Raw genomic sequence first — 13,666 nt, 5'->3', positions numbered from 1 at the left:
TTTCTGAAATTATCCAATCAACATTCAAAGACCTTTGAAACATACAGCCAATAGCTAAGAAGGAGTTAGTATTTGAAAACTGGACTGGAAGTGAGTTTGTGGTGTTGGAATATAGGCGTCAAGAATAGAGGATTGTCTTCGTCTTTATCGGGTTAAGGTTGTCGAGAGAAAAATGGCTTTACGTTCGATGAATATGGTATGATACTGAGTTTAATGTTATTGATTATGGTGCTCGGAAGCGTAAGGGAAAATTAAATGTTGATACTTGTGTGTGTATATATATACCAAATAATAAATAGTAAAACTAATTAGTAACGTAAGATATTGTACTATCATTATGCGTTTTATTGCTTATTTCTATAAACTGTAATTCAGTAGTACTAGGAGTATTATGTTATTAAATTCTTTCTCAATTGTGGGGGATAAAGGGTAACGTTGCACTTTCCTAATTGTCTGTTGGTTGCATTATTAAAGTACTGCTAACGGGAATTATGCATCGCCTATTTCAATTCGAAGATAAGATCCTTATTTTTGGTAAAGGAAAGATAAATGTAAAACGCAAGTAGTCTAGAAACTAGTCTAGAATGACTGGACTAGACTGTAGTTAAGTCTCCTAACAGTAACGTGCCTGTTTTTTTTCGGTGCTGCATTTGTCCCCTTTCAATTCTGGAAGGATTATTAACTTTTAGGAGACTTAATATTTAACTTTCTCGAAATTCGTACACGCTACATTGTTAAAGCCGAAGGACGTACTGTTGAAGGAGCTGCAGGAATACCCTTCCAGAAAATTTCGATGCAGTGAAATAATGGAACTTCTATTATCTAGCACATTTCCTCGTTCAGTGTAAAGGTGATTCTTAATTTTCATTGTAACTATTTCATAATAATTAAAAAAAAGAAAAAGGGGTGGTGGTGGGAATATTGCTGATTTGACCAGCGCAGTATCGGAACATTTTGCTGATCTTAATGTTTAAGCCTAGCTATTTCAGATTGCAATTATCTTGATATAGCTATGTAAACATATCTAAACATTTCACCAATTGACTTGTAATTTTATTAAAAATACAAATGACTAAACACTTCATTTCGAAAACGAATATTGAAATTGTTCTTAATCCATCGAGAAGAACCTAGGATTAGCCCTAGATGGAGCAAAGGATATACATTAAAGTATACATGTATAGAAACAATGATTTAACTATAGCTTCAAGCATTTTTGCCCACCCAATGAAAATTTAGTTTACAATAATTTTATTCCTCCTTTAACTTTGTATGCTAATAGATTGATATTTCTATTTAATAGAAAAATAAAACTACAATATAAAGTGATACAAAATATCTTCTGTATTAATTTTGTATTTTTATAGCAAATTCAGTCTCTTAATCTTTTTAATGTTTATCATCTTTCTTCAGATTACATGTTGGTGTATTATTTTAATGAATTTACTAGTGAATAAACTTTTTTTTTTCTTCATTAGTATAATTTTGTGTTCTTTCTGCAACATAAGATCACCACTTTTCCAACTTTTGGGAGGGGTCACTGATTTTCCAAATAGATAATGGTAGGCTTAATGTTTCCCTTAATATGTACTTATAAAGACAGTCTAAAGGCCAATTGGCCCCTTTTAAACTCTACCTATGCACTTAGGGGGCTAAAAACAGTGTGCAGTGATGCTACTGAATATGGTATTGTGTATTTTTATCTATTTATTTTACCTTATTTTATGTTACTAATTTAATGATCTCTTCTGATTTGAAATAATAAATATGATGCAATGTTTTTAGGAACACTGAAGAACTATAGTTGTATATTTTGGACATTCTAGAGATTAGGACAGAGTAAACAGGATGGCTAGAAAGTGTTTATTCTTTGCATGAACGTTGCATCCTGTGCAAACTTTTATAAATTTCAGATGTATATTTTAGTATAAATGCTCTTGTAATGTGAGAAGTGGCTGAAATACCATGCATTATACTTCTCTGAAGATCCTTCAGGGCTTGGTATTTAAACATTCTATCTAATGATAGATAAATTTTAATGTTGCTAGACTTGTTAACAATTCAATCTGGCTTTTGAAATAATATAATTGAACTTTGACATGTTGAAATATACTCATTAAAGGCTATAGTTCAGATGTAATTTAACTGCTATTCTTTCCCATACAATTGGGGTTGGATTCACTTAAACTTAATATTTGTGGTTCTATTGTTGTAGTTATTTGTGAAATAAGATTTATTGCTTAAATACAAACTATAAATTTATAGTTCTATAAACTTTTATTTTTAATAGAGCACTTCAATAAACTAAAATCAACTGTAATTGGCAAACCTGGTTCTGCATTTGTTAGTAACTATAGATTTAATTGTTTTCCAATTTTATTTTATTTTTTTTCTTTACAGGATGCATTTAATAGAGAAAATACTGCAGGTGGTCTTCCTAAGCAAGAGACCAAGCCAGTAAAATTCCAAAGGCAAGCACTTGGAGATATTAAAAACAGAGTTGGAGCAGTGCAAAATGTGTCTACCAGGGGAGCTGTCAAAAAAGTATTAACACTATTTGACTAAATTGTTGTATAAATGCATAAGGAAATGTAACTTGTCTGCTACTTTTGTTCAAGAGAAAATTTGTCATTCTATCATAAACAGTTGAGCTTGTTTGCAAGGAAAATTGTAGTAGAACTTTATTCAGATAAGAACTTGAAAGTGAAGGCTTAAGAATTAAGTGTTTTTGGTTTTTTACTCTTTAACATTACTGCTGCTTTAAAATGTTTTATTTAAACTTAAGTTTAAATTACTGTGTACCATTTGTGGACAAGTGAAAGATACTAACATTGACTTTCCATGTTTTGGACAACCAGCATAAGCATGTATCATGGTCAGCTATGTTTATAACTTGCATTAATATAAAAATTTATTGTGCTTGAACTTACAAGCTACAAGTTTTTGGTTTTTTTTGTTAAGTTTAACTCTTCTGTAATTTTTGGCTAATTTAAAGAAATGGTAATTTATTTTAAGTATTTAGCTTCAGGAGATGTCAAATGAACAAAAGCTTTCATTGAAATGTTTTTGTTGTTTACAGCAAAACTCCTTAAAGTTCAAAGAGAAATCTACCAAAACTCTATCAAGAAGTAAATCCACTGTTTCACTTGTAACTGTACCAGAGAATGACAAGAGTGAGAAAGTAAGAATACATCTAAACTTCATCTTTACATGAAGGCTCTGGTATCTTTTAATTTATAAGTATTGATATAACCTTTGATTTCTTGCTAAAACTGTGTAATTAATAAACCTGTAATCTGGATTTTCATCAAAAGATCTTCTTTCCCACTATTTAGTTAATTTCAAAAACCATCTGAATAATCCACTAAATTTTACTTTGAACATTATCAAAATTACATTTCTGAATTGGTTATTGTAGCATACTATTGAATGTATGTAATAAAACCCATCTGGAATAATGGGTGTATAATTTGTCTTATGATGTAAACTATTAATTTTTCTGTGTATATTAAACACTTTTTGAACTGTCTTATGTATTTACTTGTTGACTTATACTTGTCACTATGTCAAGTTAAATTATTAAATAATTGTGCATAATACTGAATGTAGTTCTTTAAAATGTTTTTTTTTTTTTTTTTTGCTTATGCAGGTAGTGAAATAATACTTTAACTATAAAGTGTAGTAATACTTGCAATGGAGTTTTTAAAGTTATTACTTTTTATCCAATATTAAATGTTTCTCTAGTTCATGCACAAATGTTCATTTTGAAGTTGGTTTTATTGACTTATTCAATGCAAGTGTTACTTGACTCTAGGATGACTGTGTATTGATGGACATTAGTACTTCAGATGATGATGCTTTTCTTCTCGCTTGCTTCCTGATAATGTAAAGAATATTGATGCTGAGGATATTGACAACCCTCAGTTGGTCAGTGAATATGTTAATGATATCTACAAGTACTTGAGAGACTTGGAGGTAAGTCTAAATAGTTCACTTGTTGACATCAAATTAAATCCTTAATCTTTTTATACATTGTTCTAACTGCAAACCAAAAGAAGAGTTAAAGTGCATAACTGTTTAACAAGCTATTAATATCTATCAATTGTGAAATGAACTCTCTATGTAGCTCTGATTTCTACAGCATTTGTTATAGTTATCCATCTGAAGTTTCTTGGTGTATGGTAAATTTCTTTGGTTACTTGCTAGAAAGTTTTTTGATATTTTGTAGGTTCAGTACAGTATTAAAGAGAATCATCTTGGAAAACAGTGTCAAATAAGTGGTAGAATGCGAAGTATTCTGGTTGATTGGTTAGTCAGTGTCCATCAGAGATTTCACCTCTTACAGGAAACTCTCTACTTGACAGTAGCTATCCTAGATAGATTCCTTCAAGTAAGTAAAAGAATGGTAACCTGTTCTTATTTAAACTTTTGAAAACAAAATGGCATTTTCTACACTAATTTCCACATTTTTAAATTGGTGAATGAAGTGTGCAATTTCCTTCAATTGCACTCTGAAATTAGAATTGCTAATGTTTTGCTCTTTAACTACAATCATGCTTTTATTTAATTATCTTTTCAAGTCATTTTGCTTATCAATGACTACTTTGGATTTTATTTCTTTCTACTGTAGGAAAACAAAGTGGAACGTTGCAAGCTTCAACTTGTTGGTGTCACTTGTATGTTTATTGCCTCAAAGTATGAAGAAATGTATGCTCCAGAAATTGGAGACTTTGTTTACATAACTGACAATGCTTACACAAAGAAAGAGATTTTAAAGATGGAGTGTTTAATCCTAAGTGTTCTTGAATTTAATTTGGGCCGACCACTACCTCTGCACTTCCTTAGAAGAGATTCCAAAGCAGGCAATGTATGTTTATTCATCATGAGGGTTTTAATTAATTCAGTTTTAAACATTTGTTAAATATGACTACTGAACTTGTTGAGTTGCATTAAACCTGCACTAAAATATCTTGGTGCATTAGCAATTGATGAAAACAAACTTTGGTATGTGTATGATATACCCTTTCCATGTCTAATTCTCTTCTGTAACTGGGAGTTACAGAAATAAGATACTATGCCCATCCTGTTGTAAGTAAGTGGTACCTTATTGCCTAATATTGAGAATATTACTGTAGTTACATTTTCATTACATTTATCTTTGTAAGCCTTTCCATAGATACATCTTGTTTACTAACTTTGATTAAATATTAACATTTTATCTTGATACAAATATTTTTTTTTTTAGTATCTTTTTACAAAAATACTACTGTAAATACAAACTTGCTGCAAAGCAACAAGACTATTTGCACAGCTATTGCAGCAATAAATCATGCTGTTTTACTGTATTCTATAAACAAAACTTTTTATGCAGTAACTTGTATCATGTTTGTTTAACCTTGTACCTAAACTTTTGTTTCTGTTTATTATGGTTTGGAAAATAATTTAACTTCTATGTTTTAAGATTCCTTTTCAGATTTAAGGGTAAGTTGTAAATCTTCTTATACCTTAAGTTAGTATATACAAAAGCCTTGTATGTGTGAGTGGTAATTTAAACTAAAACTGCTATAAGAACATTTTAAAACTATTGCCATAAATTAGAACCTGAAAAGTTTGTCTACTCTTTAAATGTTTTCCTGAACTTAATCCTATTTACTTGACATAACTACTAAAGTAAATTTCTGAAACTTTTCATACTGTTCTGAATAAGCTTCCTGAAATCCCAGCCTATGTTCAAAACTGCTTTCAATGTGTTATTGAACAGTGATTGAAACACTCAAACATGTTTATTTACAAAATATTTGCTACCCAATTTGTGTAACTTGGATTTAACTTTTTAGTTGTATAATAATCCAAAGCACTTTTAACACTTGAGATTAAAACTTGTAATGATTATTGCTTTATTAGGCTGATGTCATGATGCACACACTAGCAAAGTACTTGATGGAGCTAACTCTCCCAGAGTACCACATGGCTCATATTTCTCCTTCTCAGCTGGCAGCAGCTTCTCTCTGTTTGGCTATGAAATTACTTGATAAGGCTCCCTGGACAGAAACCTTGACCTATTTCAGCAACTATGATGAGTTGCAGCTGAAGTCTGTAATGAAACAACTTTGTATTCTGGTTTTGAAAATTGATAGTTCAAAACTGCAGGTAAAGCTTTATTTTAATTATAACGTAACTACTCTATTTATTTATCTACAAATATGAACTTGTAACCAGCACTTTTATCTTAATGTTTGCTAATCATTTAGAAAAGCCAATAATTAGTCTTTTGATATTCAATTTTAATGCTAAGATAACTTTGTTAAATTCAGTATGATATTGGTTAATTTCTTTACATTTCAGGCTGTAAGATTGAAATACAGCAGCAACAAGCTGATGAAGATTAGCTTAATCCCAGAATTAAAATCTACAGTGGTCAAAGAAATAGCAGGAGCCTTTGATAAATTATAGGTCTTAAGGATGTATAAAGGAGTTTTAACTTTAATGTTTCTTAGTTTGTATTTTAAATTTTTTAAACGTAAGTGTTACTGTGATGGACATGGCTTTTTTAATGTTGAAAATTTTATCTGAACACTTAAATGAAAGATGTGTAGTGTTGTGAAAATGGCTAAATTGACGAGCTTTTCTCGAATGATTGTATTTGATTTTAGATTATGGACAACAAACTGAAATAAATTATTTTTTCTTACTTTAAAGATTAAACTACCTTCATTTTGTACAGTAACAATAGGAATATCTTTATCTTTGATTACTAGCAGTAAATCCATGCTAGTAATGGTAAGTACAACTTGTAATTATGTGTATCTGTCTGGAGCTAAATTTTAAAAAGGTTGTAAAGTTACTCTAGTTACATTGACATCATAACGGAATACAGTATATTTACCTAAAGCATAAATATGAAGTTAAAACCTGGGTTTCTATGAAAATTATTGCAAGCCACTAAAAGAATGGTAAAGCTTTGCAACATTTTAAGTCTGAAAAACTATAACTAGTGGCCGTGTAGTAATAAGTGTGGTAATATATGGAATACAAAAATCCAGTCCTTCACAAATATTACATAAGATAAGATATACAATCATCATTTTGAATATTAATACATATCTAAGAACAATGCTGCTAATAAGTAAGCAACATTTAGAACAGGGCTAATATACAGTGAGACTTGGATATTATTGTGAGAGAATAGCTTTGTCACTTTAATTGTATTATTTGCATAATTTGACAAGTTTTTGTAACTTTTTCTCTAACCTAAAATTGCCTAAGCAGATTTGTTCTTCAGTTTCTTATTGCTACTTTTTAGTGGGAAGAGTAAAGCTATTTTTTACCAAAATAAAGCTGACTTAGTTTTTATTACTTCCAGTTATGATAATTTGAAATACCAGCATGCATGTTTGGAATTTTGGTAGAAAAATTGTTAGAAACTCTTAACGTAGTATAACTTTAAAATTATTTTGACAAACCTTATGAATACATATACCTTTTGTCCAGTGTAAAATATGTTTAATGCTATTTGCTTTGTCATGTCTTGTATAAAGTTTAATTTTGCAGTAATTGTATTGTAACGTTCACTTTATTTCTAAATTCTTTAATAAACTGTACATACATTTTTAGTCACATGGTAAACTAAAACAATTAAACCACTACTTAAACTGTTCCTATTGGTAGGAAGTGTTTGTTATAAAGCAAAATGTAAACTTTTAGTCATCATATATGCTTTTTGCACTGTAAAATCTTACTGATTGCTGTTTCCCTTTTAATTCTGTATTGTCTTACTTAACAAATAGCAATATTTGCAGTTTCATTTTTCTATTGATTAACTTTTCCCATAAATTGTAGGTAATGCCTTTAAAATTTTTCATGTTTTGAAAGCCTGTAGTTTACTATTTAATATTACCAGCATAAGTTGATTGTATGTGAATTTCTTTTAAATTAATGTTGTGTTATGTGTTGTAAACTTTCTACATTCATAAAACTTTTCAAAATGTCATCTTATCATAAACTAAACTGCATCCTAATAAACATAATACCCTAAGTTTAAATTCCCCACTTATGCTAAATAATTTAAGTGTGAATCCATAAGATATTTCCTTTAAATTTGGTGATAAAGAATACTGTTTAACACTGCTGTTATGACTGGCATCTTAAGTTTTCATCAAGGAAGTTTCATGCTGCTTCACCTACAGTGGTCAGATTTAAATGTTTCAAGTGTGCCATCAACTGTCTTTCCCAAGAAAACAACTTAATGTGTGGCTTAGTTAAAACATGTAGAAAGTGTTTAAAATTGTATGTGTATTCCTTTGCCCACAAAGCTATTAAAATGAAGTACGTTTAACTTCTGTTTTAAATGTATAACAAATCTTTGTTAGTAGAATGTCAAATTCAATAAAATTTGTTTTCATAAATCTTGTTCCTATGTAACCACAAAAAATCAAATATCAAGTTACTAAATTGTTTTTCTGAAAGTTTTTTTTTTTAGTTTTAAAACTAATTAGCACTTGCACTAACTTTTTTAGTAATCCATATTTTACTTAAGATCTCTTAAGCATTCAACAAAAACTTAAAAAAAAAAATGAAATTCCAGGGTATTTGAACCTTCAAAGTGCTTATTGTACATGCATCTTCACTATACAATTTTAGCATTTTTATCAACATAAAATGTCAAACAATAAACTAGCTTTTAAAAACTTGTATTAATACTAAAACATTAAATAAATTGTATGTAAGGGAGGTGATACTAGAAAGAAACTGTTATGTAGCATACAAAGTAACAAGCCTCCATAAGTCTTTCTGAGAAGGGACTTTCTCTTAACATCTTGCCTCCTGTTCATAACTATTAACACATAATGGTTATACCACTGTTGATTTTCTCAAATTACATTATTATGCAAAATGTAGAACACTTCAATTTGATAAGATAGATGTGATATTTCATGAGAGCCTAAATCTGAAATAGCAAACTTATTGGACAATTTTTGCACAAAACTTCTGTGCAAAAGGAAATTGCAAAGTTAAAAATTACACTTTAGGCTGATTTTGAGAACAGTACAGTAAGTTGCAGGTGAAACGGTAATTTAATTTAATCTTGCAGTCATTTTAATAAATGGTTAATAGTTATTGTTCCTCTTTGATTTTAACTGTGGCCAATCATTTGTGCAGTGCTGCAACATATTAAGTTTATTAAATCTTGTTTATTCAGTTGGGTTGAGAGTAAGTCTGGAGGGGACCATTGCCTAATTTAGCTGATTCCACCAGCTTCTTTCCTAGCTAAGTAATTTCTTCATTAGTTGGATAAGTGTTGGAGTCCATTATCTTAATAGTAGAATCCTTTATCACCACTGCACAAATTGGTGGGTTAACCATGAGAGATCAGTATCTGATGGTACTTGTGCTACTCCATTATTCCACCATAGATTGTAAATATCTCAGCAGATAGGCAGCCTCAAACCATCACTGTTACCTCCATATTCCATGATAGGTGGCATAGATTATGATGTGCATCTTTTTTCCATTTCTTGTAGCAGAGGACAATTTATGCTTTGAACAAAACATTTCATATTTGGACTCTGTTGTACATAAGGCTCCTCCCTTTTTGTTTTTGAATTGTAACCCAATTTTTGTTTTCTTAAATTTCAGTTTCTTTATTTTAAGATTGGAGTATACATTTTATAACTGCTATGACTAAATATACTACTTGGTCTTTTTAATACTGTAGTGCTGGAGACTTTGTCACTTGGCTTGTGGTCACTTATTGTATGCTTGAGATTGATGACCAGTCTTCCTTCTATACCAAAGACTATAAGTGAAGATACTTAATATTAGTATAATTGAGTTTAGGTGCTTGCCTCTTTCTTTATTTTCAAATTCACTTGTCTTGGTCTTACAATCTAGGGTGTCCTTGACATTGTTTGGCAGAGCATTTTGCATCTGCAGCAATTTGAGAGTCCAACCAGCAGCAAGTAAAGCTTTTATACAAATTATCTACTGTACTAACCATTATCTACAAGCATATTGTAATTCTAACGTATATAATCTAAAGTATTCTCACTTTAGATTATTGAATCCTATAGTGTTAAAATTGTCATATTGTAATGACATGGAAGAATTAACTTCATAAAATGGAAGAGAATGAAATATTCTCTTGTCCCAACATTTTTGCACAGTACTGGTATGTATGTATATATACTGTTTGCAATGATGATAAAATTGAATAGGGGGAGAAAGAGGCCTACTGAATTTCTTGATTGGCTGTACTTTCTGCTGCAAACTGTAGTTTTGCCTATTTGAGGCTAACTGGCATAGCTTGAGTCAGCAAATTCAAAAAATATAGTTTTCATCTTCTTTTACTTTTAATAAAAGAATCCTTAACACCCATGTGATGTACTTAATTACTGAACAGTTGGTCTGTATATTGCCAAATACTACATGCAATGTTATGGCATTACATCTATAACTAAACTTAGTTTGCTAGTTGGTGAATTTAAAAAAGGGTTCAAAACCTTAACTATTATGTACATTTTACAATGATTAGAAACCTAGCTGTCCTGAGGAGCTTTGAATAATTAAAACTATTCTACAGTAGAAGGTACACCTAATCAAAGAATGCATCGTGCTTCTAAGTCAGATTCGTTTTTTGAATTTTACCTTTGGTGAAAAGATATCTTAAACACGTATAAATAACCATAAAATATTTTATAGTAATCATGATAACTTTAAGTATCAAGAACTAATCTATTTAAATAATATTTAACATTATGGTGTTAAGTAACGGTAATCCTGAACTGTTCCACTTACTACAGTATTGGCATTTTTAGAATGGTGTAATAGCAGTTATCTTTTCAAAAGAAGAAACTTCTGTGATAGTGTTTTGGATTAGTCAGCGTTGACCCGATGGCCCGTACGTTAAGAGAAATAAAGTTGAAGTAATGTTCATGTATTCTGTAAGTGATTAGTGCAGTCACGTTATAATCCAGCAATTTTGAATCTTGTCCCTTTACTTTATTTTATTTTACTTTTGATAATGGAATCTTTAACACCCATGTGATGTATTTAATTACTGAACAGTTGGTCTTTGTATATTGCCATTAAAACAAATTCAAACGTTTAAGTAGCTATGATTACTTATTAATAATACGAAGAAAAGTTATAGCATTGATAAATGAAAATGTTTTTTTAATTCGTTATTTATATATTAATACATGTCTTTTAAAAAAATTCACACAATAAGAGGAACTTCGAAGCAACGAAAACTCAATTTGATAAAATGGCTGTTATAATAGCTATGGGAGCCCTAAACAGTGCTAAGATAGGTAAAAATAAAACTACAGTGATAGTGTGTGTGTGTATATATAAACACGCTCGCGCGCAAAGTGTGAATGTAGGTTTGACTTTGTGTATGTTCTTTAAAATATTAAAGCTGTGATTATAAGTGTATATTCAGTCTACTAATGTGTATTAAAGATTATGCAAAGTCTAATCAATAGAAAGTCGTAGTTAAACTTTTGGAACAAACAAAGGCTGGGATAATTTTTTAACGTACATTAAGTGTTTGCGAATCAGCGTTTAATATATACATTTATATTTTCGATTTTGTTTGGTGTTTAAAGTGGTCGTCAGTCTCTGAATTGATGAAACAACTACCCTACACAGTTTGGAAGAAATATGTTAAACTAACAAACGCTAAGATATTATGTTGATGATTAGAACGAAGGTAATATTATATAATCCGATATCGATAATAGCAACAGATCACATTTTTGTGGGCAAATTAGATCTTGTACAATAATTATTAAAATAACCAAGATTTTTTAAATTCTAAAGTTGACACCAATCAAATTTTTAAGGTTTCAGGAAGTGTCTTCTAAAAACAATTGGATTGGAAATCGTTCATTTTGATATCAAGAATATTGTTTGTCTAAGATTGACCCGGCATGACCGAGTGTGTTAAGGCGTTCGACTCGTAATCGGAGGGTCGCGGGTTCGAATCCCGGTTACACCAAACATGCCTTCCATTTATAACGCCCCCACCGCTGAAAGTGACGGTCAATCCCGCTCTTTGTTGGTAAAAGAGTTGGCAGTGGGTGGTGGTGACTAGCTGCCTTCCATCTAGTCTTACACTGCTAAATTAGGGACGGTTAGCGCTCGAGTAGCTTTGCGCGAAATTCAAAAACAAACAATGGAAAACAAAACATCATTATAGTTCTTCAAAGAAGTTAAATTATGTTTGTGTAACATTTGTTTTTCTATTTTTTTGTTTTTTTCATTTGTTTTTGGGGACGGATTTGTATTTCTGTTAATATATGAATAATAATAAACCTATTTGTTTTTCCAAATATTACTCATTTGTAGCCTAAAGTAATATTAACAATGAGAATATTCAATGCAGTTTGATCTGTATAAGTTTGTTTCATTGTGTGTGGATTTACGATATTCGTCATTCAGTATTTCTCTTATTAAATTGTAAGTTATTTTCAGATATGATTAATACGGTCACATTATCTCCCTTGGACCTGAAAGTGAACTTGAAGTGAGTGGAAAGATTTGTCTCTCTACTCAGTTCTTTCTTTTCCCAAATGAATATAGTTATTCCTGACCTAGTATTAAGAACTATCTTAAGTAATAGCATACTGTTCATAGCTTTGAAATTTTTATGAGCTAAAATACCATAAGTCAAAAACAGTAGAAATCGGAGTGCCTCCAAATGTAGAAGTGCTGTACTACAGAGCTATACTAGTGTGTTGCAGCAGTGATGAAATCAACACATGAAACGCACACATTTTTTTTTTTGTCTAGAAACCAAGCTGCATTTACTCAGGCAGTCATATTGCTTAGTATTATGTTTATACCTTTAGTGATTTATCATTGTATAGATAACGATTTGGTTTCTAGTTAAAGTGGTCATCATCACTGTTAATGACGCAAGGTTGGCTGGAGCTAGTTGTGCATCTAAGCAGCTTCTGTTCCGTAATAGCTGAAGGTGAATATATTTCATCATCTGAGAATGTTAGTTGAGAATTGTGCATGGATTATTGTATATTGTACTCTGCCAACATGTTAATTTAGTATGAAAATCATATATGTGATTGCCCTTCTCGTTTCACAAACAGATCAATTTGAAAATTCTCTGGGCCCGGCATAGCCAGGTGGGTTAAGGCGTTCGACTCGTAATCTGAGGGTCGCAGGTTCGAATCCCGGTCGCATCAAAACGTGTTCGCCATTTCAGCCGTAGGGGCGTTATAATATTACGGTCAATCCAACCATTAATTGGTAAAAGAGTAGCCCAAGAGTTGGCGGTGGGTGGTGATGACTAGCCGCCTTCCATCTAGTCTTACGCTGCTAAATTAGGGACAGATAGCTCTCGAGTAGTTCTGTGTGAAATTAAAAACAAACAGAATGCTCTGGTTCACTTTATCAAACACAGCTTCTGAGTATAGTCTAGATAAGTTGTTCGAATAAGAAAATTTCTAAGAGTAATAATTCTACTGCAGTGTTATCAAAACACTTTTGTACAATATACTAAGGATCAGACGAAACTGTGATAGGGAAAAATGTACTTTAAGAAAGAGCAACTATTTATGGGTACTTAAACTCGAATGGATTTGGGGAATTATATGGATCATAGATCAAAAAAATATTGGTTGCACAAGACAAAATATTTTGTTGTAAT

General features: G+C 30.9%; 1 protein-coding gene across 1 annotated transcript; it reads left to right on the top strand.

Moving 5' to 3' along the window:
• Positions 1-48: 48 nt before the first annotated feature.
• LOC143249501 (G2/mitotic-specific cyclin-B-like) lies at positions 49-8,405 on the top strand. The gene is given in 9 exon segments (XM_076499443.1): positions 49-196; positions 2,401-2,544; positions 3,080-3,181; positions 3,815-3,854; positions 3,857-3,975; positions 4,229-4,390; positions 4,631-4,867; positions 5,905-6,150; positions 6,346-8,405. Coding segments are annotated over 9 exon segments (1,182 nt in total). The 5' UTR covers positions 49-172; the 3' UTR covers positions 6,454-8,405.
• Positions 8,406-13,666: the final 5,261 nt, after the last annotated feature.

Source organism: Tachypleus tridentatus, chromosome 4 (genome assembly GCF_004210375.1).
Source record: "Tachypleus tridentatus isolate NWPU-2018 chromosome 4, ASM421037v1, whole genome shotgun sequence".
Lineage (NCBI taxonomy): Eukaryota > Metazoa > Arthropoda > Merostomata > Xiphosura > Limulidae > Tachypleus > Tachypleus tridentatus.
The sequence above is the reverse complement of the archived record's forward strand: the minus strand, read 5'-3'. Positions and strand labels throughout refer to the sequence as shown.